The sequence below is a fragment of the Sturnus vulgaris genome, chromosome 10 (genome assembly GCF_052056855.1).
Source record: "Sturnus vulgaris isolate bStuVul1 chromosome 10, bStuVul1.hap1, whole genome shotgun sequence".
Taxonomy (NCBI): domain Eukaryota; kingdom Metazoa; phylum Chordata; class Aves; order Passeriformes; family Sturnidae; genus Sturnus; species Sturnus vulgaris.
Genome location: NC_142252.1, coordinates 24,564,462 through 24,591,942, shown reverse-complemented (window position 1 = coordinate 24,591,942; position 27,481 = coordinate 24,564,462). Strand labels below are relative to the sequence as shown.

General features: G+C 47.1%; 1 protein-coding gene across 1 annotated transcript; it reads left to right on the top strand.

Annotated features, from left to right (window-relative positions):
- Positions 1-796: 796 nt before the first annotated feature.
- Positions 797-27,205, top strand: GMPS (guanosine monophosphate synthase). Its single transcript, XM_088171111.1, has 16 exons — positions 797-939; positions 6,318-6,499; positions 10,425-10,539; positions 11,680-11,777; positions 12,905-13,008; positions 13,668-13,861; positions 14,581-14,746; positions 16,607-16,758; positions 17,177-17,350; positions 18,085-18,190; positions 18,717-18,832; positions 19,716-19,841; positions 21,249-21,364; positions 22,663-22,793; positions 24,327-24,499; positions 26,658-27,205. The coding sequence occupies exons 1-16, from the start codon at positions 913-915 to the stop codon at positions 26,757-26,759; spliced, it is 2,082 nt and encodes a 693-aa protein (XP_088027237.1). The 5' UTR covers positions 797-912; the 3' UTR covers positions 26,760-27,205.
- The last annotated feature ends 276 nt before the right edge of the window (positions 27,206-27,481 follow it).

The window sequence follows — 27,481 nt, the reverse complement described above, 5'->3', positions numbered from 1 at the left end:
AGCAGTGGCACCAGAAAAATTCAGAGACTGAGCCCAGAGAGTTCCACCTCGACAGGAGGAAGATATTTCCTTCTAGAAACACTGGAGCAGAGACCAGAGAGGGTGTGGAGTCTCCTCACCGGGGATATTGCAGACCTATCTGGACACAATCCTGTGCCATGTGCTCCGAAATGACCCTGCTTGAATGCCAATGTAAATAGAACTGTAAAAGAATGACACATCCCCCAAAACAACAGACTAGAAACCCCGATTTTGAACAAAACCTGTACGCTTCTATCAGCCTCAGAACAGAACTGTTTGGAAGCTGACAGCAGAACCAGACGCTGATGTGTGATTTCATCTTAACCAGAATTCCTTCATTCACCCCTTCCTCCATTCCTTCTATTTAAACCGATGCTCAGGGAAAGGCACCAAAACCGCCCCGGGACCGCTCCAGGAGGGTTCCGCGGTGCAGCCCCGCTCTCCGGTATCCACTGGGGAATCCAGGCACAGCAGGTTCAGTGTCCAAGGCCAGCATGGACGGGGCTTGGACCAACCTGGCGGATGGAAGGTTGAGACATGGCACCATGGCAGGGGGTGGGATGGGCTTTAAGGTGTCTCCCAACCCAGACAGCGATCCCGTGATACCACAGGATGCTGACGTGCAAAATCCCACTCACTGCAAAGCTCTGATTGTTTTTACCCTAATCACAGAGCAACGCCAGCCCGAACCCCCGCGGGGGTGCCGGGACTGCAAACCTCCGGCGCTGTCCCCGCCGTGTCCCCGCATCCCCGTCCCGCCCCTGACCCCGCCGCCGCTCCTCCCCTTCCGCCGGAGCGGCCGTGCCGGGCGGCTCCTCCTCCCGCGGGCGGCATTAGCTCATCGCGGCCGCGGCTCCTCGCGGCCCTTTCTTCGCTCTGCCCGCCGCCCCCATGGCCCTGTGCAACGGGGACACCAAGGTCAGTGCTGCGGCCTCGGGGTCCGGGGGTGCGGCCCGGCCCGGCCCAGCCCGGTTCGGTTCGGGTCGGGTCGGTGCTGCCCGCCCGGGCACATGGCGGGGCCCGCCAGGGGAACGGCACCGATTGGGGAACGGGGACCGCCCGCGCCGCAGCCGCAGCGCTAATTCATTAATTAACTGATTAATTCCCCGAACGGGGCTGTTGTGCGGTGCCCTACCCGGCCTGTGTGCCCGCTCGCTGCCGGGGCCGTTCGGTTCGGTTCGGTTCGTCGGGCGGCACTGGCAGAGCTCCCCGCGCTGCCCTGGCCCCGTGTCCCGCTGCGGCGACAGCGACACGGCACACACGTGTCCGTGTGGCACATCGGGGCGACTCGTGTGCTTTGGGAACTCACAGCTCTTTCTGATAATGAAACTCCTCAGCCGAGCCCTGCGAGCTGCCTCGAGCCGCTGCTGTAGCACGATTAAACGCTTGCTCTGGTTTTTTATCTAGTTTGCCAAAAACCGTGACTCTGGAGGAGTTTCAGTAGCTCGGGTTTTGAGTGCTCGCTGGTCCCCGTGTAAGTTTTCTGGCACGGTTTTCCTTGACCACGTTCACAATCTCCGCTCCTGGGTGCTCCTTTCTTTCTTGGCTCTTTTTTTAGTTTGCAAGAAACTTCTGAAGGGTTTTTGAGTGCTCGGTTTGTCCCTGTGTAAGTTTTCTGGCACGGTTTTCCTTATTCACAACCTCTGCTCCTGGTGCTCCTCTCCCTTGTTCTCGGCTCTTCGTCTAGTTTACAAGAAACCTCTGCAGGGTTTTTTGAGTGTTCGGCTCGTCCCTGTGTAAGTTTTCTGGCACGTTTTTCCCCAGCCTCCTGTCCTGGCCGGGGCTGCTCCTGGGGGCTCCAGTTCTCCCTGCCAGTGGAGATGGGATGTGCAGCTCATGGTTCATCCTGCGAGACTGACAGCAGTTTCTGCAGGAACCGGGTCCCAGCAGCCCATAGGACCTGCATGAAACTCATTGCTGTTAAAGTTTCCTGATATAATTATTTGGGGGGCTCTTGTTTTGCTCTTTGGGATGGCCTGGGTTTGAGGGAGCTGCTTTCCTGTTATATTTGAAAATATGAGTGAGCGTTCTTAGACCTGCTGAATTTCAATACCACAGGGAAACAATTAAACTCTTGTAAAACCTGTGCTGGCTTGAAAGTGTGAGATCAAGGCTCCTGGTTTAGGCTTGTCCTGAGTTCCTAGTGTGGGTGAAAGCTCAGGGCTGAGGGCTCGGACAGAGGAGCTGCTGCTTCTTCCCAGTGCTCCAGTATAGGACTGGTCTGTATGGAAATGTGGCTTCTAAATTGTGTTAATGACCAACCTGCAAGCATGTGGGTGTGTGAAATGCTGAAAAATCCCTGATTCTGCACAAGTGGGCTGTTAGGAGCCTGCACATTCAGTTTAAGGCACTAGGCAGGTAGGTGAGGAACGGGATTTGTGGTGTCCTTGGCTGGTAGCCCAAGCCTGGTTCCAGTTCTCCTGCCTCAGCTCACTGGAGAACTCGGAATTATTTGGTTTTGACAGCAGAAGAGCAGCAGTGATGGAAGATTTTTGTCCTCCAGTGTTACTGGGGTAGAGCTGAGGTGTGGAACGAGGCTGACCCTCGGTGTGGCAGCACTTTTGGGGTGACCACACAGCTCAGGTGGCACGAGGGGCCTTGGTGCCATATCTCAGGTGGCATTCAGGGTGACCTGTGATTTGAATTAGCTGAATAGAGACTTTCTTCTCTCGGCGTGCACAAGTTTTTAGTCTTGTTTTTAGTCCCAATCTGGGGACAGCAGCATGGTGCCTCTGCCCCAGTGCCTGGACTGCCTGGGCCAGGTGTCAGAGCAGCTCCCACAGGAGGTCTCAAAACCAGCGACTTCTCCAGATTTTTTGGGAATAGACCAGAAGACAGGAAGCTCTAATTCTACCTGTACTGAGGGGAAAAAGAGCTGGCTCCCTCTGCCCCATCTGTCCCTGCAGGAGCTGGGCTGTCTAGTGTCCTCTTAATCTCTGCTGGCACACTCGTGGTGTACAGAGCTCAGCTGCACATGAGCAGCATCTGTTCCTCAAATGCAGTTTTCCAGTGGTAAATTTGGGGTTAAAACCCCTAGCCTTGGAACTGTGCCTTTCTGTAAGTAAAGCCAGATCCTGTGATGACTCTTCTGCCCTTTTTCGTTTCCCCTGTTTGCCTGTGATTTATGGTGGTGTACGTTGGGCTCTCTCGGTCCTGAACCCCCTTACCTGTCTGGTTATTTCAGAGGAGTCTGGATTGCTGTCCTGCTTCTGCTGGGATCTGGGGTAGGTGCAGGTTCAGGATACAGACCTCCTTATGCTGCTTTAACAGTGCTTCTCAACCTATTGCTGATGTAACTTTGGACTCTCTCTATTTTCACACTCCTGTCTCCCCCACAGATGTTGCTCATGGCTCCACCTGCCTGCCCAAAACATCTGGGGTAGGGCACAGAAAACCAGATTTATTTATTAGATACAGATATAGATGCTTGGCTATCAGTCCAGCTGAGCTGACACCAACAGTAACTTGTGTTGAGTTTTTTTTTGTGAGAAGGCTGCAGAGCTCCGTCCCTAAATGAACACAACCTACTGTTCTGAAACGATTAAAGACTTGGAATAAAAAAACAGCACTGCAAGGAGTAGTGTTGTCCCCAGGATGGGCTCAGGAAAGAATGAGGATGTTGGTGTGTCTTGCAAGAGCTGCTAATTTAGAAATTGCCAGGTGAAAATGCCCAGAATCACTCTAAGTGTGATTCCCTCCCCTGCACTGGAAGGGAGGATGGCTCTGGTGACTCTGCCTCGCTGGGGTGTGAAGGGGTCTTTGTTGCTAAAGCCTGCTCTCCTCCAAAATGTGCACTTTTTGTTGTGTAACCCAGGACTAAAAGTCAGTTGGAGCTCCACATCAGGCACCTTGGCTGCCAGCTGAAGGACAAAAATGAAATATCTGATTTTAGCCTGGATTTAGGCTTTTGGGGGATTTAGCACTATTTTTCCCCCCCCCCCACTTATGTTCTTTAATTAAGATAAAACCTCCTCCAGCTGGTGTGAACTTCGGAAGTTTCCAGTGTGTTTATCAGGAGGTTGTGTCCCAGCAGGATGATGCTCTCAGGGTCACCTGTGCCTGGTCTGGGGTGAATTCCTGCCCCAGGTGGAAATGTTTGAGCAGCAGTGATGGGAACACAGGCTGGAGGTTCTGCTGCCTGCTCCAAACCAGCAGAACTCCAACCTGCCACCAGTAAAACTTGAAATGGAGCTCCAGGAAGTTTGGAGGCAGTGTTTGCCAAAGTAAAACCCTTCCCAGTTTGTCCTTCCCCAAGCTGCTTTGGCAAGGAAACAGGGTAAGCTTCAAATTAGGGGAAGAGCACCCTAAGAGAAGTCAATTCTTTAGGCAGCAGATTTTTGGTGTTGGAGCATGGCTGCTGATTTTCCCTTGGAGGTGCTCTGCTAAGGACAATTACATGGAATAGCTGCTTCTTCTCACTTTTTTTTCTTTTTTTTTTTTTAATGAAGAAACTTGGCCTTGTGTTTTTTAGCACTCTTTCAGATTTAGCCAGAGTTGGCCAGGCAGCTCAGACGTGAGGGGCTCAGAGGGAACCACTGCTTTGTTCTGACGTGCAGTCTGCTCAATGCTCAAAATGTGTTGGTATTTTTTTTTTTTTATTTTAATCATTTAGCAGCGACATTTGTTCTCAATTTCCCCTTTTTATTCTCTCCAGGAGGTAATGTCAAGTGAAGTTCAGCATATGAGGCAGCGTGACGGGGGAGAAACATTTTTTTGTTTGATTTTGTGCTGTTTTGCCTGAGAAAAAGACCGAAGCTCTCAGTTCTCATGGGCTGTGCTGGGGTTCATATAGAACTGAAAAATGGAAAAAGATGGAGAGGCTGCAGATGGTGATCAGGGCATATGAGCTCTTGCTTGTGGAAAGCTCTGCCTTCATTAGATCATTAGCATTTTTCTTCCCTAATTTGTGCCCTGTTTGGTTTGGGGGATGGGGATCTCGTGCATGCTTGGGGTGGATGCTCTGTGCTGGTTCCAGTGCCTTTATCTTGCCTGTGCCTCAACTGGTCCTTATGATCGTCAAGATTTTTTTTTTTTTTCCATTTTGAAGTTTCTTGGCTAGTCTTTATCATTTTTATCATAAATTAGCATAGCTAATTAGCAAAGCCTTGCACACGTTGGCTGTTAAAGAGATCTGGCTTAGTCAGTGGGCTGTCAGTGTGAAGCCAGAGGAGGTTTAGGCTGGATATCAAAAGACATTTCCTGACAGAAAGGTTTGTAAAGCACCCAGGGGGGCTGCCCAGGACGGTGCTGGGGTCACCATCCCTGAGAGGGTTCTGGAAATGTGTGGAAGTGGTGCCTGGGGGGGCTCGGTTTGGTGGTGACCATGGTGGGGCTGGGTGGACAGCTGGACTCGGGCCACTGGCAGAGGGCTTGTCCAGCCTCGTGTATCTGCAATTCCGTGGGATCTCCGATGTGGAGGTCAGCGATTCCATGGGATTTCTGAGTGGGTGTCGGCGATTCTGTGGGATCTCTGACATGGATGTGGGTGACTCCATGGGATTTCTGAGTGGGTGTCGGTGTTTCCGTGGCATTTCTGCGTGGAGATTGGTGAGATCTCTGATATGGGTCTGAGTGACTCCGTGGGATCTCTGACGTAGGTGACAGCAATTCCGTGGGATCTCTGGCGTGGGTGATTCTGCGGGATTTCTGACATGGATATGGGTGACTCTGTGGGATGTCTGATGTGGGAGTTGGTGGTTCCGTGGGATCTCTGATGTGGGTGATGGCAATTCTGTGGGGTCTTGAGTATGGGTGACTCCGTGGAATTTCTGACGTGGGAGTTGGTGATTCCATGAGATCTCCCAACGCTGGTGTGGGTGACTCCATGGGATCTCTGACGTGGGGGTTGGTGGTTCCCTGGGATCTCTGATGTGGATGACACCGCAGAATCTCTGACGTGGGTGGTGTTGACTCCATGGGATTTCTGAGTGGGTGTCAGCGATTCCCCGGGATCTCTGACACGGGGGTCGGCGGTTCCCCGGGATCTCTGACACGGGGGTCGGCGGTTCCCCGGGATCTCTGACACGGGGGTCGGCGGTTCCCCGGGATCTCTGACACGGGGGTCGGCGGTTCCCCGGGATCTCTGACACGGGGGTCGGCGGTTCCCCGGGATCTCTGACACGGGGGTCGGCGGTTCCCCGGGATCTCTGACACGGGGGTCGGCGGTTCCCCGGGATCTCTGACACGGGGGTCGGCGGTTCCCCGGGATCTCTGACACGGGGGTCGGCGGTTCCCCGGGATCTCTGACACGGGGGTCGGTGGTTCCCTGGGATCTCTGACGTGGGTACCGTTGACAGCCCGAGAACGCCGGGGCAGAGCTCAAGGATGGGCAGCACCACTACGAGGGCGCCGTGGTGATCCTGGACGCGGGCGCTCAGTACGGCAAGGTCATCGACCGGCGTGTGCGTGAGCTCTTCGTGCAGTCCGAGATCTTCCCGCTGGAGACGCCGGCCTTCGCCATCCGTGAGCACGGATTCCGGTACGCCCCCCTCCGTGCCCCCACGAAGGAGCTGGGTTTTGTGTTTGGACTCGGTTGTTTGTTGAATCTTGTCAGAAGTACGGAGAGCTTTGCAGCGCTTCTAGCTGCCAGCTAAAAGTGAGCAAAATGGAGCTGAATTTAGCTTTATTAGAGCTAAACGGTTTAATAAAGAGCTAACACGTTATTTATGCTTTTGACTTAATAGCTAAACACTTGTGACTTGCAGTGCAGCCACTATCCAACCAAAAATTATTACTTGAAACTAGGAAGAAGAAGGAACGAGAAAAGGAAGATGGGGCGATGCTTAGGAACTTCCATTTTGTCTCATACCAATTATTATATTCTAAAAACCTAAAATTGCAACCCCTTCACCATGTGAAATTACATTACATTTTACCATGATTATAACTCCATCACTCAAATTTGGAAGCCTTCTCTAAGGCCTCAAGTCAAAAGCAGTACTCTCCTGGGGTCACTGCCAAAAAACACAGAAAGTTTAAAACTCCCAGGTTTTTGGGTTCCAACACTCACCCCTGCCTTCTCCTGGGCAGTGGCTCTGGTGCCAGTGGTGTCAGTGATTCCATGTGAGTGTGTTGGAGTAATGAGCAGGTGGGACTCAGTTTCTTCATGCAGGTAAAGCCAATTCTTTATTCACAAAGCTCAGATTTATAGGAAGTATCAACAGGCACTGTGTCAGACCTCACTGGCTAACACTATACACTGACACTCAGTTTATTGGTAGTAAATGGCCAGGGTGTATGTCTGTGAAATCTCTCTATTTTTGGTTAGTTTACATATTTTCTTCACTGACTCCCTTGGGACAGATTTCTTGTTTTTTACAGGTGCAGACTGTTGTTCTCTACAAGAATAGTTTATTGTCCTAACTGACTTTCATTCTTATGATGTTTTCACACGGGAGGTTACAAGCTAATTGTTAGCTTAGCTAGAGTAGCAGGGTCTGAACCATATTTTGTAAGGCCTTTCTTTTATCCCTACCTGTATGCAACAGCTGCAGAAACCCCTGAGCCGTGCTGGGGACACTTGGGCAGAGATCCATGTTGTACATTTGTTTTTTAATGTAATTTAATAATTCCAAAGTATCATTCAAGAGGTAGCATTTTAAGTATCTGCCAAAATGTAGATGATTTTTCTCTTTTACCTGTTGAATTTTTTGTGGGTTTCTAAATTTTTTTTTTTACTTTTTTTTTTTTAAGCTAACTAACTTGGATGCAGAAGGTGTTGTGGTAAATTGTGCCAGATGTTTCTGGGAAGAACCAAAAAAAACCTCTAGCTGACACTGCCATTCATTGTTTGCAGCAAAGAAAGGTCTCACAATTACTTAGTTCTTTGTACATTAATTTGTCGTGTTTTGTTAGGCTTTTTAGGATATACATCTCTTCTGTGGGTGGAGAATAAATACCCTGAAGTCTACAAATCACCAAAGATTTGTACTTACTTGTCAGTTTGGTACAAATCCAGAAATGCAGTGCACGTGAGATTTTAATTGTGCTCTGTAACAGATAAGGCAGTGCTGCAGAAATGCATTTTTCCAATCAATGTTAATTAGTGAAGCACTAAATAGTTTGTGTGTTGATACAGGTTTGCAGTGGGAGGAACTCGAGAACAGATGAAAGTTCTTCAGAGTATTTGGATTAGACCTGTAGGACTCGTCCTTGCAAATAGCTGCTCTGTGAAATGTGGCACAGCCTCTTGCTGCAGGTCACAGCTCAAGGCTGGGGTGGTGGTTCCAGGTCACCCACGTTGGTCAATAACTGTGTGTCCACAAAACCTGTTTGTGTCCGGTGCTGCTCAGTCAACAAACCCAGCACATCAACAGCTGTGCTCACTGTAAAATCCAGTTTTACTGCAGGGTTTTGGTGCATGTTCCATGTCCTGGGAGCAGTCAGGTCCCCACTTTGCATGGAATGGGCTGAGGAGCTGAACCTGGGGCCGTGCTGAGCTTTGAGATGGGCAGCAAGAGCCCGTGTTCTGCTAAATCACATTTACACGTTGTGTTTAAAAAGCCAGCTCCTCGGTGCTCAGAGCACTCTAGTGACAAGTGTCACCTAAATGTGACATGAACGTGAGCATTTCCCACAAGATCCTGGCTCTGGGTTTAGTCTGGGCTCTGGCAGGAGTTCTGACCTTGGGGTATCAATGCACACTTTTTCCCCTGGGTGTTTTTGTGGTTCCAGTGCAAAGGGGCTCTCCAGAGCTGGGTCAGGTTGTTTGGGAAGGGGTTTGGGGTAAACCAGAGAAAGGGGGATATTCATGCCAAAACAGACAGGTGTACAGGAAGTTACACAGTGCTGCAGGAAAGCTTGCAAAGTCTGCATCCTGTGCTGGTTCTGACTTCTCCTGCACAACGGAGAAGATGCAAGTCCTTCTCTCAGCCTCAACTCTTTTTTTTTTTTTTTTTTTTTTTTTTATTAATTCAATACTTGGGCACATTGCAAACCTCTCTCTATGTCAAATTTTCAGTTGGTATGGAAAAAAACCCAGGTTTTTAAGACTTCACTTTTTGACTAGAACAGTGTGTAACTATTTTGACTTGCCATAAGAATGTTCCATCTATAGGTGTGGCTGTATTCCTTTAATTCCTTCCTAGAACCCAAGGGAGCAGCTGGAGCTGTGTCAGGGGAGGGTTGGGTGGGATATCAGGGAAAGGTTCTTCCCCAGAGAGGTGGGCACTGCTCAGGCTCCCCAGGGAATGGGCACAGCCCCAGGGCTGCCAGAGCTCCAGGAACATGTTCTGTGATTCTGATTAATATTAAATAGAGTTCTGTACATCTGCCACTTGAGCAAATGCTTCTGTGCATGGAGTTATTTGGAGCAGTGACACCAGCAGCCGTGGAGAGAGTTCAGCTTCAGGAAATCCAGCCTGTGCAAGAACAGCAGGGAGGAGCTTTCAGGATGTGTAAAACTACACCCACGTCAGCTGTGCTGGTTCCAGAGCTGGCCTGGACATCCCAGCAGGCAGGGAAACAAATGCTGCTCTTCCAGCTCCATCCCTCCTGGGCTGGAGGGGCTGCAGGTGACCTTGGTCCTGCAGGGTTCTTGGTGTTGGTGGTACAGGTGTTGGGCAGCCTGTTCCTGCTGCTCAGAGCCAGAAAAGCTCTGCTTTGTCAGTACTTGCATGCAGCTAATGCTGGGAGAATTATTAGATACATTTAATCCCATTCTTGCAACTTCTGTCTCGTTTGGTTTTGCATTTCTGGCTCGGAACAAGTTTGGTGTTCTCTGTGGGACAAACAGTTCTGAGTCCAAGGTCTGGTCCTGGGCTAAGGCCAAAAGTGTTGCCTAACTGGTGCTTCTGCAGTTTCTGGTCTTGTAAATCGTTATGGTTTGCAAAAACCCTCTCTTCTCCTTTGAGATGGTTTAATTTTCTTTTATTGTGTGAAGTAATAACTCCAAACCCTACATGATAGTGTGTATTGCACTTGTAATTCTCAGCTTGTTGCTGATGCCATCTCTGCATAACCAGAATGGATGAAGGGACTTTTTTCTCAGCAGATTTAGGAGTTAGGGAGTGGATTTTTTGACTGCAGGTCTCCTGCAGATGTCACAGACTTCATAAATTGTGTGTGTGTGTATATATATGTATAAAAATACATATCTTGGTGCTAATACTCTACATTTGTCCCAGCCATCCTGCTTCTCTCATAGCTGATGGTTGGCTATGAGGAATTTAAAATACAGGCACTTTTTATGAGGGTTTATATTTGGTTATGTTTAAAATGGAGAAATCCCTCTCTGAAAACCTGCTGGGTTTGACAGCAAAATTCAAGCTACATGTTTTGATATCCATGTTAAAATAAAGTATCAGTTCTAAGAGTGGTATGAGATAGTGCTGATGCTCAGAGTAAATAGATGTCAAAGTAACCAGTGTATTTGTATTAATGATTTCTTCATGTTGTGTCTGCAGAGCCATCATCATATCTGGAGGACCAAACTCTGTGTATGCAGAAGATGCACCATGGTTCGACCCAGCCATATTCACAATAGGAAAACCAGTGCTTGGGATCTGCTATGGGATGCAGGTGCTGTTGGGAGATAACACTGAATCCTTGGGCTTGGGAACATCTCCAGGAGCCAGTCCAGCCATTAAATCTGTTTGTGCACAGCCACCTGACCTGAAGGGGCAGAGCTGGAGGAGCTGCTTTCCAAACAGAGGCAGTGCCACAGGAGCATTCACATGATAACCTCAGTTACCAACCTGTGCATTCCTCTCTTGGCTCTGCCTTCTCTTGTCATGGCCTTAAACTGAAGGAGGGCAGATTTGGATTGGAGATTAGGGAGAATTTCTTCCCTGGCAGGGTGGGCAGGGCTGGCACAGGGTGCCCAGAGCAGCTGTGGCTACCCCTGGATCCCTGGCAGTGCCCAAGGCCAAGCTGGACACTGGGGCTGGGAGCAGCCTGGGACAGTGGGAGCTGTCCCTGCCCTGGCACTGGATGAGCTTTAAGGTCCTTTCCAACCAAACCAGTCTGGGATCAGTTGCATAAATGGTTTTTCTTTGCTGCAGTGCTGTGAATTGAGTTCCACACTCCGTGTTTTAGTCAGAGTAAATACAGCCTGTCAGTCACTCATTAATTCTGCCCAGCTGGTGCTGAGAAAGGCACCTCTCCTGGAAACAAGTGGAGCAGTGTCCCAGGCAGGGGCTGTTTCTAGCACAGCTCTTAACAGTGCTTAACACTCCCTCACAAAAAAAGAAATAAAGAAACAACACTTACCTTTGGACTTAGTGGTGATCCTGCAGGGATCTGGTAGATTCCAGCAAAACAAACTTCCAGGGAGACAAAGGCTGCTTTAGGTGCATGACTTCTGCTCATGCATCTTGTTTTTCCTAGGGTTAGTCACAAGACAGAACTGAGGGAATAAATTCAGGTTTTTGCCGTGGCCTTGGGCACTCAGCTGGTTTGTGAGGGAAGGAGCTGCACACTGTGGAATACAGATTATTGTGCAAATCTCTGCCTGTGGGGTTCTGCTCCCTGTGTGTGGCACTGTCCCCAGCTGTGCTGGCAGAGGGGAACAAGCCTGGTACAGAGCAGGGATTCATTCCAAAGGGAATTCCTGCAACTTTGGAAAACAGCAGGGATGTGGTGAGGTGCTGCCGGTCCTGGTGAGGGATGGAGTGGTGCAGATTGTGAGGGGTTTCCTCATGGAGTCCTTTTGCTCTGCAGATGATGAACAAGGTGTTTGGAGGGACAGTGCACAAGAAGAGCGTTCGGGAGGATGGAGTGTTCAGCATCACCCTGGACAACACCTGCTCACTCTTCAGGTGCTCACACATTTCCACATTTATCAAAGCATTATCAGTCTGGGAAATGGTGTCTGGATGAGAGGAAGGTTTTTGATTTTATTTTACGAAGTAAAATTAGCTAGTAACTTTTTAAAATTATTTTACTTTAAGAAGTAAAATAATTTTTAGTAAATTATGGACAAACACCTGCTCAGTCTACAGGTGCTCCCACATTTCCAGGTATCAGAATAGTGTCAGTCTGGGAAACCATGTCTGGAGGAGAGGAAGGTTATTTTCTTAAAAAAGAGTGAAATTAGCTGGTAATTTCTAATAAAACTTTCACAATTGGGTCACAAATAAGCAGGTTACTCATTGACACAAATACCTAGGGATAACTTTCCAATTTGCTTTAAAAAAGCAGGTGCACTTGTTGGAAATATTGTATAAACTCTTTATTTCAGAGTCTTCACTGTGACACTGTGAGTGCACCATGATCTGAGAATATTTGAGTTAAGCTCTGTGTCCTGCAGTGCACTGCTCTTGTATTTGTTGGTGCCCATCCAGTTTTGGAAAGGGCACAGAAAATCCAAACCCATTCCTCTTCTACTTTCCTTTAAAATTGCTTTGTGATGTTTTTATAAACCAGAATTTGATTTTTTTGATGATTTTGTTGATGGCTTTCAAGTTCCTTGTTGACAGTTGACTCATCCCTGGTGTTCCAGTTTCCTTATCTTCCCTCTGTAGGGCTTCTGCAGAAATGTCTGATGTGTCCAAATTGTCCTGACAACAGAGAGTTTTGAACAATAAAAGTTCACTTTGTTGAAATAAAAAGACTGCCTGACTGTCCTGATTGACTCCAGATGGCTCCCCATGTCCAGCAGGGAACTTCAGGGTGTTTAGAAGGAGAAACCCACAAACCCTTCAGAATTCAGATCAGTTCCCTCTTGCAGGAGGGCTGTGTTGGGCAGAGACTTGGGCAGCTCCCAAGGGAGGCATCTCCAAGCTGCAGGTGGCTGTTGCTGGGAAGGAAATCCTGCAGACATTTCCAGTGTCCTGGTCTATGGAGATGTGCTTTTGTTGGAATCCCTCGGGGCATCTCTTGGAAAGGCAGGGAGATAGGTCTTTGTTCTTTCTTGAACTGATTCGAGTTTTTAATCCTGGTTTAGGGGCCTTCAGAAGGAAGAGCTTGTGCTCCTCACTCATGGAGATAGCGTGGATAAAGTAGCTGATGGATTCAAAGTGGTGGCACAGTCTGGGAACATCATAGCAGGTATTTATTTTATCCTGAATTTGTCTTCTGATAATGTTTGGTTAAGTAAAGAATTATGGCAGACTGTACTTAGAACCAAATGGGAACCGAGTAATAGCTCTTGTTATTTAGTTGCCAAATAAATGAGTTGTTTTTAACAATTTCTGGTGTGTGTATGTTGAGCTGTCACGATAATAAAGAAATAGACTTTAAAAGGAATGGTCCCGATTTAAATGTAGTTGAAGTTAACATTATATAGTTTATATTATTTTAAAGCATGCATGTGTTGTTTGTCTTTAGAAATAAAATGTCCTGTGCCCTAAAGGCAGGGGAGGGGGAGACCTGCACTGTGGTGTGCAGTGCCAGAGGGGTTTGGGTTGTGCTCTCTAACAGTACAATCCAAGCACTGTTTAATTATTAAAGCTTTCTTAACTTGTTACTTGTATTTAATATTGCATGAATGTTCAACTGAGCAGGAGTAATGTAGGTACTGAAAGCAGGGCTTTAACATGACACAGAGATTGTCACAGGAAATCGTGGCACCTTGGAATTTGGGGTTTGAAAGCCACTGCAGTTACCAAATCCCAAAGAGCCACTTTGAGTCTCGTGCTTCACTTGGGCGTGCATTCAGTTCCAGCTTATTTCTTTCTTTATTTATTTTTGTTCTGTGTGTGTACCAGGCATAGCAAATGAGTCTAAAAAGCTCTATGGAGCACAGTTCCACCCTGAGGTGAGCCTCACAGTGAACGGGAAGATGATCCTGAAGAATTTCCTGTACGATATCGCGGGCTGCAGCGGCACCTTCACCGTGCAGAACAGGGAGCTGCAGTGCATCCAGGACATCAAGGACAAAGTGGGATCCTCAAAGGTCCTGGTGAGTTGGGTCAGAGCTCATCTGCAGAACTGCTGGCAGTCCCTGGGTGTAAATGGGGAAACTGCACCACCTGATTAGTGGCTCGTGGGTTTTTTTTCCCCTTTCCTGGCAGGTGTTGCTCAGTGCTGGTGTGGACTCCATGGTGTGCACTGACCCTCTCTGGGGTTTTTTTCCCCTTTTCTGGCAGGTGTTGCTCAGTGGTGGTGTGGACTCCATGGTGTGCACTGACCCTTTGTGGGGTTTTTTCCCCTTTTCTGGCAGGTGCTGCTCAGTGGTGGTGTGGACTCTATGGTGTGCACTGACCCTCTGTGGGTTTTTTTTTCCCCTTTTCCTGGCAGGTGTTGCTCAGTGGTGGTGTGGACTCTATGGTGTGCACTGACCCTCTGTGGGTTTTTTTTCCCCTTTCCTGGCAGGTGTTGCTCAGTGGTGGTGTGGACTCCACGGTGTGCACTGACCCTCTGTGGGGTTTTTTTTCCCCTTTTCCTGGCAGGTGTTGCTCAGTGTTGGTGTGGACTCTATGGTGTGCACTGACCCTTTGTGGGTTTTTTTCCCCTTTTCTGGCAGGTGCTGCTCAGTGGTGGTGTGGACTCTATGGAGTGCACTGACCTTTTGTGGGGTTTTTTTTCTCCCCTTTTCTGGCAGGTGTTGCTCAGTGGTGGTGTGGACTCCACGGTGTGCACTGACCCTCTGTGGGGGTTTTTTTTCCCCTTTTCTGGCAGGTGTTGCTCAGTGGTGGTGTGGACTCCACGGTGTGCACGGCGCTGCTGAACCGCGCGCTGAACCGCGAGCAGGTCATGGCCGTGCACATCGACAACGGCTTCATGCGCAAGAGGGAGAGCCAGGCCGTGGAGGAGGCCCTCAAGAAGCTGGGCATCCAGGTGAAAGGTACCCTGCTTCTCTGTGCTCCTTACACCATTCCTGTGCTGGTGGTTGTGGTGGTTTTCTCAAAATCTGCCCTCAGGCCTGGTGGTTTTCTCTCAAAATGTGCCCTCAGGCCTGGTGGTTTTCTCTCAAAATGTGCCCTCAGGCCTGGTGGTTTTCTCTCAAAATCTGCCCTCAGGCCTGGGGGTTTTCTCTCAAAATCTGCCCTCAGGCCTGGGGGTTTTCTCTCAAAATTTGCCCTCAAGGCTGGTGGTTGTGGTGCCTTTCCCAAAATTTGCCCTCAAGGCTGGTGGTTGTGGTGCCTTTCCCAAAATTTGCCCTCAAGGCTGGTGGTTGTGGTGCCTTTCCCAAAATTTGCCCTCAAGGTTGGTGGTTGTGATGCTTTTCCCAAAATTTGCCCTCAGGCCTGATGGCTTTCCTAAAATCTGCCCTCAGACCTGGTGCTTTTCCCAAAATCTGCCCTCAGGGCTGTGTTTCATTGATCTGCCATTCTCAGACTCTCCTGCCAAGGCAAGGTCAGTGAGGTGGAGCCACCTGGACCTGCTCACAAAATTTAAACCTGAAATGTTAGGCCTTGTTTATTTTTTTTGGAGCATCCAGGGAGCTGCCCCATCTCCTCAGGTGTTGCTGTCTGTGCAGGTGGGGCACAGCAGAGCACTGGGTTTGTGCCTTGGTCACTTCTCTGCTGAGGGAATCCTGCTCAGCTGCTGCAGAACTCACTGAATTTCTATTTCTCCAGCATCTTGATTAACACTTTGGGCTTCATTTCTTATCCTGAGTATTTTTCTTTGTCAACTGTGAGCTCGTTTGGGTGATTGAATGTTACTATAGCCAAAATGACTTTCAAGGCATTTTTTCTTGCTTTGAAAGAAGTGCATTTTAATGGTTTTGGAGTGGCTTTTTGAGAGCAAGGTGTTGGTTGGTCAAAGGTTGGACTCAGTGGTCTGGGAGGTCTTTTCCAACCTTTATGGTTCTGTGAAGGAATTAACTGAGAGAGCAGAAAATGCCCAGATGTGGCTGATGAGAAGGCTCAGAGGTTTTTTTGTACCTCAAATATGAGGAGGTCAGGGAACACCAAGTTTGTGCCAAGAGCACGAGCTGCTCTGTGCTGCCTGCCTGGTGAATTCCTGAGCCCTGCCTGTTCTGGGGCTCTGTGCCTTGTCCAGGGATTCTCTGTGTTCTGCTCAGGCAGGCTGGGCTGCAGTGTCCTCAGCTTCATTCTAAACACATTTTTCTACATTTATTTCTACTTCTTTTTCTTTTTTTTCTTTTTTTTTTTCCCTAGTGGAAAATCCATGTCTTATTCTTGCACTCTGTGGAGCAATAAACCTGGGTTCTGGCAGGCAGCCAGAGGAATAAATTGAGGGAATCCCTTTGCTGCAAATGCTCCTTCTGTAGGTCAGGGAGTTCAGTGCTGGCAAAAGATGCAGAGAGCCTCCCAGCTGATCTCTGGGTTGGGAGCCTCTCTAAATTAAAAGGCATCATGTAGCCTGAGTAAATAGTGCATCGTTTAATTTTGGTTGTAGAAAGGCCTTGGGGAAACACTGTCCTGTAAACTATTTAAAGCAAGTAAATTATAGTGTAAGGGGGAAGCAAGAACTGGACTTGCATGTGGCTGCCTAATCTCACAATCTGGAAGAAGTAATAAGTTAATAAGAGAAGTAAAAGGCTCTTGTTGAAATTAATTTTTGAGGTATTGAGCAGCCCTATTTAGTGCAGTTAATAGTTAAAGGAAATTATTTTTATTTTTTGGTTTTGTTTTTGGTTTTTTTTAAGCAATAAAGTGAAACTTTTGTTTTGCAACCTGCATGAAAACCTTTTTTGTAAAAAAAAAAAAAAAAAAATCCCTGTGATTTCCTGCAGTGGTGAATGCAGCCCATTCCTTCTATAATGGCACAACAACTCTGCCCATCTCAGATGAGGACAGAACTCCACGTAAAAGAATTAGCAAGACCTTAAATATGACTACAAGTCCTGAAGAAAAGAGAAAAATTATTGGTGACACTTTTGTTAAGGTAATGTTTACTTGTTGTTGGGTTGAAGTTTTTAAATGCTGTGATTCCTGGGTACATCTTTTAGTGTTTAATTGTTTAAAAAAAAATCAGTAAAAAAAACAGTGCCATTGGTGCTTGTGAGAGCTGTGGGTGACCTCAGAAGCCTTTGGGAAGTGACAGGGAGAATATTTAACTATTATTCTAATATTTAAATATTAGAATATTTAATATTGTTCCTGTACTCTGGAGATATTTTATCCATTTTCTGTTCAACAAAAGCTGGGGTTGCAGCAGTGTTTCAGCAGTGGGACAGTGGCATTGTTAGTCATTTGTGCTTTTACAGCTCCCTGCCATGGGTCAGACAATTAATTCATTTTTCTTGAGAGGTTTGACAGCCCCAGCAGTGCCGGAACTCTTCCTTTGTGTGCCCACCCTGCAGATTGCCAACGAGGTCATCGGGGAGATGAACCTGAAACCCGAGGAGGTTTTCCTTGCTCAGGGCACCCTCAGGCCTGACCTGATAGAGAGTGCCTCCCTGGTGGCCAGTGGCAAGGCTGAGGTGATCAAAACCCACCACAACGACACCGAGCTGATCCGCAAACTGCGCGAGGAGGTAAAGGCAGCACGCTGCTCCTGCCACACTGAGCACCCACAGCCCAAATCTCCTCTGCTGCTGTGGCTCTCACTGACAGGACCCTGCTGTGCCCCTGAGACTCTGTTTTGTAATTTAGTGCGTTTCTTTAATTGCCAAGGGTTTGTTTATCTGAAATCCCAAAAAGCTTTTTCAGCCCTTTCTGTGCACAGCTCTTTAGTGTTAGCGTGTGCAGCAAAGGTGAGACACTGCCTGGTTCGATTTTCTGGCATTGGAATGGTGAGTTCTCTGACTGTATTATATTCTAAGAAAGAACCAGCATAGGAGAGACCTCACCCAGCAATCTGGTGGAAAGTGCTCAGTTACCAGCAACTCTGAGAATTAAAAGTCCCCATTTCTAATACTGATCCTTGCACAAAGTGTTTTGGGGTTGATTTGAACATCCAGCAGAGACAAGAAAGGTCTGAATTCATGCAGGCAGGGCCAGCTTGGCCTTACAGCTCTGTCTGCTCTGCTGGAGCCACAGATTCTTCTGGCACAAGCAGGGACTTCCTGGTCTCACCCTCTGTCCTGCAGCTGCTCTACAAAGCCCACATTCACATGGAATTTCTTTCCAGTGTTTATGGAATCGTTGGCACTGGTGCTGTGAGGCCAGGCCAGTTTGGGTGCCAGAACCTAAACATTTGAGGGTTTCTGTTTGGATATGTGAGCTGGAGTGTAAAATGCCCTTTTTAAAAAATTTATTTTCTTTTTAGGGTAAAGTAATAGAACCACTGAAAGACTTTCACAAAGATGAAGTGCGAGTGCTGGGAAGAGAGCTTGGCCTTCCTGAGGAGCTGGTTTCCAGACATCCCTTCCCAGGTATGGAGCTGGTGGATCACAGCAGTGTTCTTCAGCAGATCCAGAGTAACTGCAGTATTAAACTGATCTTTAAACACAGAAAAAAATCAATTTAGCTTTTCACTTAAGCACAGTCTTTCAGGAAAAGATGACTTGAGAGCAGCTTGATAAATACACACAATGTTTTATAATTGAGCCTTTGTTTGGCTTTGGTGGAGAAGCCAGAGGAGGAGTTCTCAGTAGGTGCAGTGAGCTCTGCCTGAGCTGCCACGTGGCTCTGACCTGGAATCATGGCCTGGCTCTGCCTTTCCAAGGGGGGGATTTGCTGCCTTGAAAGTAAATGCTCAACATTAATAACACGAGTTCTCTACTAGAAAACAGCAACGTCAATAATTGTGGGTTGTTTTTTTGTCCTGGAGGTTAAGACAACAAGCTTAGACACAGTGGCAGAATACACAGTACTCAAAAACTGGCTCTGTTCCACACTTTCAGGTGAAAAACACCTTCCTGTTATTTGGTATAATCTTTTTTCAACGCTGCTTTGCAGGTCCTGGCCTAGCAATCAGAGTGATCTGTGCTGAGGAGCCTTACGTGTGCAAAGACTTCCCAGAAACCAACAACATCTTGAAAATAGTGGCAGATTTTTCTGCAAGTGTAAAGAAGGTAAGGAAATGCTAAATTTTAATTTTGAGTGACGGTTCTGTAGTGACCTGAGGTGAGGTTTAGTCTGCTAAAAGGTTAAAAGGACTGGTTTGTGCTCCTTAAGGAATGCTGCCTCCAAGTACAGCTCAGCTGTAGCTGTTGAGTGGAATTTTTAGTGCTGGGACTGCTGCAAGTGTTGAACATTTCTGGAAAATGGACCTTTATTTACTTTTCAAATAATAAACAAATTCTGTTGTAGTTAAACTTGGTGCAGATGAGATCACACAGTGTCAGGAAAAGATCTTCCCTCCCTGAAAGAGTTGTAACATTCTAAGTTTGCACACCCCAAAAATCACTGTGTGTGTAAATGCAAGTGCAGGAGCCAGGAGCTGGTGCTGGCCAGGTGCCCTGATCCAAAATCTGGAATTTTGAGTGGGTGATGTTTGATTCCCACATCTCCTAACTGTGCTGACCTTTGTGGTGGCTGTCAGTCACTGGAGGGGTCTGCTCTGAGGTGTGAGTTCAAAACAACTTCCAGAACCTTTTTGGTAAATCCCGAAGGGCAGACGTTTCAGTCTGCCTTTTCTTTAAAAGATGTGGAATTGTGGTGCCATAAAACTGGAAAGTGCAGCTTTGTGAAGGAGAAAATGAGCACAGGAAAAGAGCTTCCCCCATGGCCTTAGAGCTTCAGCTTGAAATGCAGGGTAAGCACACAAAAGTGCTTTTGCTTATGTTTAATTGTCAGATGAGAGGTATCTTTTAAATAGTTCCAAGGGGTAAATGTAGACTAAGCAAACAGGTACTTAAATAACAATTTAACAATTTTATTTGTGCCATGCAAACTCTGTTTGAGGGCCTGGGAGCTTTGTTTAATTCCAGTTTATTGTTCTGCATCCTTGCCCAGCCTCACACGTTGCTGCAGAGGGTGAAGGCGTGCACGAGTGAGGAGGACCAGGAGAAGCTGATGCAGATCACAAGCCTACATTCACTGAATGCCTTCTTGCTTCCAATCAAAACTGTGGGAGTGCAGGTACAGGGCTCTGTCACATTTTATCTTCTTTTTCTTCCAGAGTCAGGACTGAATGCTCGAGATGGTATTTCTTGTTTGGACTCAGATGTTTATTAGTTCTTATCTATATTAGAGTGAGTTCTACAGCACTTGAAGCTAAGAAGCTAAAAATGGAGCCCCCTCTCTCTCTACAAGGCCTTTTAAGGGCAAACTGTCCAATTAAGAAAAGCCACCTAAATTATTTTCACTTTTAACCCAATAACCAACCATCCATGGCCCACAGTGAGGACTTTTCTATCCAATTAAACAAGATCACCCAGACCCATGAAGAAGGAGGACAAAACCTCTGCCCTAAGCCCTCCATCTTGCTTTATGTATATTACTATATCCTAAAACCCCAAATTCTAAGTTTTCCACCATGGGATATTGCACACTTCTAATCAAACTTCACACTCATGATCTCAGTTCTGTCATTCAATTTTGGAAGCCTTCTCCATGGTCCTAATGTTTTCCTGGGGGTCAGTGCCTGTCAGCACAGAAAGTTTAAAACTCTCAGTTTCCAGGGTTCCAGCAGGGCTCCTTGCAGGGCAGGCTCTGGGCAAACATCTCTGCTGCTTCAGGGGCTGGCAGAGGAGCTTGGCTCAGCAAGGGGAGCTGGAGGTGGCTGTGCCAGTCTGGTCCTGTGGGGTGCAGGGCAGGCTTGGGGTCCCTGAGCTCAGTGCCAGGGACTCTGGGGGTCACTCCCCTGAGCTCTGCTGTCACCCTGCTGGCCCCACTGAGGCTCAGGAATCAAAATGTCACTGGCTGCACTGGGTCAAAATCCCACTTTCCTACATTTGGATGTGGTTGTGGCCCTTTGCAGATCTTTTCTGAGCTGTGCTAACCCCTCTCCTTGGGAAGGGAGGAGCTGGAGGCTGCAGGAGCAGTGGGATGTGTGTAGCAGCTGAGTTCCCTTCCCTTTCCCTCCCTGTGGGCACACACAAACCAGGTGCAGAGCTGGCACTCATGGAGCTGTGTGCAGTAACTCGGGACATTTCCTTGCTGAGCAGTCCTGCCTTTCCCTCCCCTCTGTGTTGAATTCCTCCTCATATTTCATTTTCAGCTGCCTAATGCTGTGTGTGGGTCCTTGCAATCAGCTTTGGTTACTGTTTCAGGCTGCAGTGTCAGCAAATTTCTGTGCTCTGTCACCAAAATCCCAACACTGGCCAGTGCAGATGAGTCTTCCCAGTGTGAATATTTCCTTTTACACCTCTGTCATCTCGCTCTGTATTTCCTCACCCACTCAGTCTCTCCCTGGTGTCACCAGCTCAGTGTCTGCTGAATGTTGGCCCAAACTGTGGTCCTGTCACCTGCAGGATGGGCAGGAAGGGCTAGTGGGTGGCTCTGGCAGCAGAGCTCACACTCAGTGTGGTTGTTTCTGCTCTCCAGGGTGACTGTCGCTCCTACAGCTACGTCTGTGGCATCTCCAGTAAAGATGCTCCACACTGGGAGTCCCTGATGTTCCTTGCCAGGCTCATACCACGCATGTGCCACAACATCAACAGGTGAGTGTTGAATTACCTTTGCTTTTAATTATCCAATTCACACATGGAAGTTTAGCACGTGCAAATGTTTCTTTGTTTAATCTGGGGTGTAATATTTTTATATGTTGGGCAGGTGTATCATGCAGAGGTCACAAATACACAATAAATCAAAATATGGATTTATTTCTAGCTTCAAAAGAAATTACTGGCCTGTATCCTTGGATTAGGCAGCATTCACTGTAATTTATGCAAATCTCTTCTGCAAGGCTCCAGCCTGGTGCTGGGCTGTGATGTGCTGCAGTTGGGTTTGCCTTTGTGTCAGAAGGGATTTGTGTGGGACTGTCAGTTCTGGTGGCACAGGGAGAGCTCCAAAGCTGAGCAGTTTGATCTTGAGCTGTCTGAGGATACATTTTCTACCTACTCAAGTCCATAACTTTTCCAGCAGCTGAAAGTGCTTAGATGTGAAATCAGCTCTGGAGAATTATACCCTCCCTGCCTGGCTGTAGGATATCTGCCAAAACTGCTTAGAATTGCTTATAGCAAAACTTCATTTTCTCACATAAGTGACACCTACTGACAGAGCTTTTACTCAGAAAGGTGAGACCTGGAATTGCAAGGTACCCGTTTCAGTGCAAAGGGGACAAAAGAAAGCATAAATCAGGATTGCCTGATTTATATTCCAGTTCTGGAATATGTCAAAAAATGAAAATAAAAGCCAGTTTCTGGCTTTAGAGCGCTGCTGATTTCTTGAAGCTCTGCTGGGTTTAACACTGCCCTCCTGAACATCCCACAGCTCTGGGAGTTCTGCTGTCCCCAGGGTCTCTGCAGGCTCCACTGCTGTTCCAGGACACTGAGGAGGGCACTGGCATAGCTGCTCTCCTGCCCAGCTGTGCTCTCAGGCTTTGTATTCCAAACAAATCCCCACAGAGTAAACTGGCATGTCTGTGTGCTTTGGATTTTAGACAAGGGCTCCTGGTTTGTGGCTCGTGGTGAATCCATGCATGAGGCCACTCAGACTCTGCTGCTTGTTCTGCAGCATCTGAAACAAGGAATGAAAGATTAAAAACATAAAGTTGATGTGACTGCTTTGATGTTTTGTTGCAGATGTACTTCTGTAGATTTATAAATTGCAATTAGCGCCCTGTGCTGAAAACCCTTCGTTAACGATAAAGTCTGGCATTTAATGGGGGGTTTGGGGTGGTTTCCTGTTAAAAATTGTAAGCAGAAGAAAACACCATGCTGTTTCCTAGCTGTGTTTTGTCCCTGTGGCACTGCAGAAGCAGGCTGGGGCAATCTGGTTTATTCTGTGTGTGTTGCAGAGTCGTGTACGTGTTTGGCCCCCCTGTCAAGGAGCCCCCCACGGATGTCACCCCCACCTTCCTGACCACAGGAGTCCTCAGCACTTTACGTCAAGCTGACTTTGAGGCTCACAACATTCTCAGGGAGTCTGGTAGGTGCTCCACCTCATCCCTGCAGGGGTCAGACCTGTGTTTCCAGATCCCTGCAAACCCAGTGGGTGGAATCAGAGTGATGCTGTCAAAACCTGCAAGCAAATATCTCCAAAAAAGTGATCAGTTAGTGGAATGGCAGTGAAAAGTTGTGGAAGCTGATAGCTAAAGGCCAGCAATTAATTTTAGGGGATTTGGGAGACTTTCTTCTAACACATCTCAAAGCTGTGCTTCTCCACTGTCAGGCAACTCAGCCACCCAAATCCCTTCTCTTTGCTCATCTCAGTGTTCATGTGAGATGAAGAAACTTGACATAATTTTTTAAATACTGGTTCTGGGGAAAGCCAAGTTTCTCATGGGGGTGATGCTCACAACCTGTGGTGGTTTCAGATTTCTTAACTTAAAGTCAAAGCTGCAACCCTAACCCTGCAGAGCCAGGGAGTGTGGAGTCCCCTGGATGTGCTGCACAGGGAATAAATAGTTCTGAGGTTCAGCCTCTTCAGTTTTTTACTTAATTACCTTTGGAGATGTGATCTGTGTGGGAAGCACTGCATCAGCTCTGCCTGTATTTGGTATAAATCAAGTTACAAGGGATCCCTCTCTTGGATCCATATTCTGTTTGCAGAGGAGCAGAATTTGTACAGAATTAACCTCAGAAGGCTGAGACAACACTGTTGGCTGTGTTGGTAAAGCTGTAGCTGTGTCTTGCTAACTTTTGGTGACACTTGGCTTTGTGTGAATGAATTGCTCCTAAAAATAAGCCTGGAGTTGTGGTTTAGTGCAGAAACCTCCCTGTGCAGCAGCTCAGGCCAGGGCTGGCAGAGGGAGAGCCTGAGCAGTGTGAGCTCCACACACCACATGGGTTTTGGACTTTCAGCTCGTTGCAGCAGGGAAACTGGGGAGCTGTGCCTTGCCTTTCAGGAGGAGGGGTTGAAAAATCAGTGAAATGTGATTGTCTGGAGTTACCTGCCCACCACCAGCCAGGGATACTGGAGAGCTCTCTCCTCAGTGTTTCAAAGAATATTTCAAAGGTTTATTTGGGAACATCTCTTTTTTGGGCTTGATATGGGGACTGATAAAACCCTATGGTTTTATGTCATTTGGGAAGGGAAGTGGCTCTTCAACTGATGCACAGTGAATTACAGGGATAACAGAGATTAGCTGGGATTTTTCTGTGTGCCTGCAAAGCCTGAGAATCATCTCAAGTGGTGATTTTTAGAATCTCAGAATGGTTTGGGTTGGAAGGGGCATTAGGGATTAGGGACACCTTCCACTTATCCCAGGGTGCTCCAAGCCCTGTCCAGCCTTGCCTTGGAGCCTTCCAAGAATCCAGGGGCAGCCACAGCTGTGCCAGTGCTTTCCCAGAGACCCTGGTGCTGGTTTGCAGCTCCACCACTGCTGTGGCAGCAGAGGGAGCAGATCCCACAGGATGTAGGAGCAGCTGCTGCTTTGGAGCTGGAAGCACAGTGGGGAATTGTGCAGAACTTGTGCCCATGAGCCCAGCTAAGGGCCCTGTGTGCCCCTGTGTGCTGCAGGCTACGCTGGGAAGATCAGCCAGATGCCAATCATCCTGACCCCGCTGCATTTTGACCGGGACCCCCTGCAGAAGCAGCCCTCGTGCCAGAGGTCTGTGGTCATCAGGCCCTTCATCACCAGCGACTTCATGACGGGCATCGCTGCCACGCCGGGCACAGAGGTGCCCGAGGAGGTGAGGCCCCTCAAAATACTCAAAATACTCTGCTGGGATGGATAAGGGATTGACTGGAAGGTCTCACAGATATGGATGTATGACAAAAAAAACCCAACTTTAAATGTAAATCTGAAAAAAAAAAAAAAATGATAGCAGGTTTTGATATAAAAGAAGAATTGCTGAGCTGATCTTACTGGGTAACCAGAAAGCAAAGAGCAGGTGAGTTAGAAGGGGTTTTTATGACTTAAAGCAAAGGATAAATCCACCTCACACAAAAAATGTTTTTAGCAAACAAAAGGATTTTCACAGGCAAGCAAAAAAGCCATTGCTGCAAGTAAAGAAAATATCTCAGAATTTTCCACTGCAAGAAAACGAAAACAACTTCTAACTTAAATTGAAACATATTAACCTTTCTTAACTGGAAAATAATAACATGGATATGGTAATGTTAGTAATTATGATAGGCTATAGGTAATAGTAAAGGTGTTGATTGGTAGCCATGTATTAAGATGCTCAGTAATGCAAAGTTTATAATGCTTTGTAACATGAATAGAATTGGGATTCAGGACCCACAGCTTGCCCATAGCCAGCAGCTCTGGGCTCACCCACAGCCCCCAACTGCTGGAACCTCATCTATGCAATAAACAGCATTTTAAGGGCCCTCTCAAGTCTCCATTTCTGTCAGGCTCTTACATACTATAAAATACTATACATATATAAAGTCAAGTCATATATAATTAAAAAATAACTGACAACAATTATTATTTAATCCAAAGTAATCTCTCAATCATATTAAATTACTAATGCCAATTAATATCTCAGAAGTTTAACCAATCTACACTTTTGTAAATGCATTCTTTAAAATAATAAAAAACAAACACACTTCAAAAATAAAAAAATACTGAAAATATTAAAAATAAAAAAAATACTGAAATATTAAAAACAGGACTGGGAGTTTTAAATAAATTCAAAAATATTAATAAATAAACTAACCACAACAACTAATAATTTAACAAAATTAAAACAACCCCATCAATCATCCCCCCACCCAGGCTGGCCTCATCTCAACTCCCCCTCACTGGCTTCATTTTGATTTTCTTGCCTTTTTTTTCCCCCTCTTTTATAAATAATTATTAGAATGTTGTGGTGTTTTTTGGGAAAAAAAAAGAACCCTAACAAAATGGCAGATGGGTACAATAAACTTGAAGGTTTTCCAGCAGAGCTAAGCCAAAATGCCACCAATTAAAGAAGGAGGAATACCCCAGCCATTCCTGGGATTATTTGGAATTAATTTTGACATCAGTAATTGGAAATTTCCTGCTGTTAGGAATTGCCTTTGTTTGGGATTTGCAGTTTAACATCTCAGTGTCCTGTTTGCTTTTTAGGTCACTAAAAGGACTCAGGAGTCAGGTTCAACCTTTTTTTTTTATTTATTTATTTTTTAATGGGAAACTTTATCCATGTCCAGTCAAGTGCTTTGTCCCTCTGGGAATGCACTGTAGGAACAGGATTGACCTTTTATTTTAAACACACTTTAGGAGCATGTGAGCATTGCTTAGTAATTGTATTTAGTTGAAGTCCTCTACTTCAGGGCAGCCTATCCATGAAAAGAACAATTCAGGTTGCCATGTGAACTATCCCCTTGTATAAAGTGAGGATTCATTTGACCTCGGTGTTTGTGTTTAAAAACAACCACCCCCAAACAAGAACCTTGCATTCTTCAAAATGAAAAATGGTCATTTTAAGGCTAGGTAGTAGTGTGGTGACTAAATAATAGAGGTTATAGAGAATAATCATATTTATGGGGGAAATAATAATGTTTTTCTGTACAGAGCAATGCACTGCTAATTTATGTTTTCACTACAAACAGCTTGTCATGTAAGTGCTGTTGGGAACTGAGGGATTTTTAAGGAAGCTGAATTTCTGAGGACCATCAGATTCTCCCCTGGAGTATTCCTGCTCACATGGGTTACTTGTGAGCTCTGGAGGATGACTCTGACTGGGGACCAGGGGTTTTCTTCCAGCTGATTTTATTTCATGCCTGGTGGCACAGAGAGGACTCTCTGTGTCCAGCAGAGCTGGTGGGAGCACTTTGCCCTCGAGCTTTTCTGGGGTGGTTTCCATCAGATCTGTTCCACACACTGTATTTCTGATATTCTTTTCCTCTCCACCACAGGTTGTGTTGAAAATGGTTGCAGAGATCAAGAAGATCCCTGGCATCTCTCGGGTGATGTATGACTTGACATCAAAGCCACCAGGAACTACGGAGTGGGAGTAATTAACTGTTCCCTATCCAAGTACTGTGTGCAGTCAAAACCATATCAGAAACCATTCCCAGTGTTGACATGCAGTACTGTGAAAGAGTGACTGGAGCTGCTACATCACATCAGATTCCTCTCCTGGAGCATCATGGTGCAGTTCAGAGCTGTGCTGGGGATGGCAGCAGCGTGGGGCTGAGGACTGTACGGGTAAATGATGGTGGCAGTGCTGCCAGGCCAGGCCCCTCTGCTTTGCCTTTGTCTCTCCAGTCCCCCCGAGTTCCCCCCCGTGTTCTGTTACCTGTCATTTCGGTGTCTCTTTGTTTTTGTACACTGTGGGAAAAAGAGACAGTTTATTTACTTTACCAAAAGCATTGTTACAGCCCAAACATGTAAGAGGAGTTAATTCTTTGTGACCAACCGCTTTGGGACGGATTTATTATAAATAAATATTTTGCCAAATGGAGTAGTGGGTACTGTCGAGTCGTGGAGTGGCTGTGTATGTTCTGTCCCCTTGTCCTGTGCTCTGCAGTGAGGGTGAGCAGTGCTGGCCTCTCCTGGCACTGCTGTGTCCGTGTGTCTGTCCCTGCTGGGGCACAGCAGAGCTCCCAGCTCCTGCCTTGGAGTGCTCTGGGATGGCAGAAGGGCAAAGCTGGCAGTGCAGCAGGGAAAGCTCCTGCCTCTGTGCCCCCAGCACTGCCCCTGTGCTTCCCTTGTACTTGAGCTCAGTGGATTTTCCTGT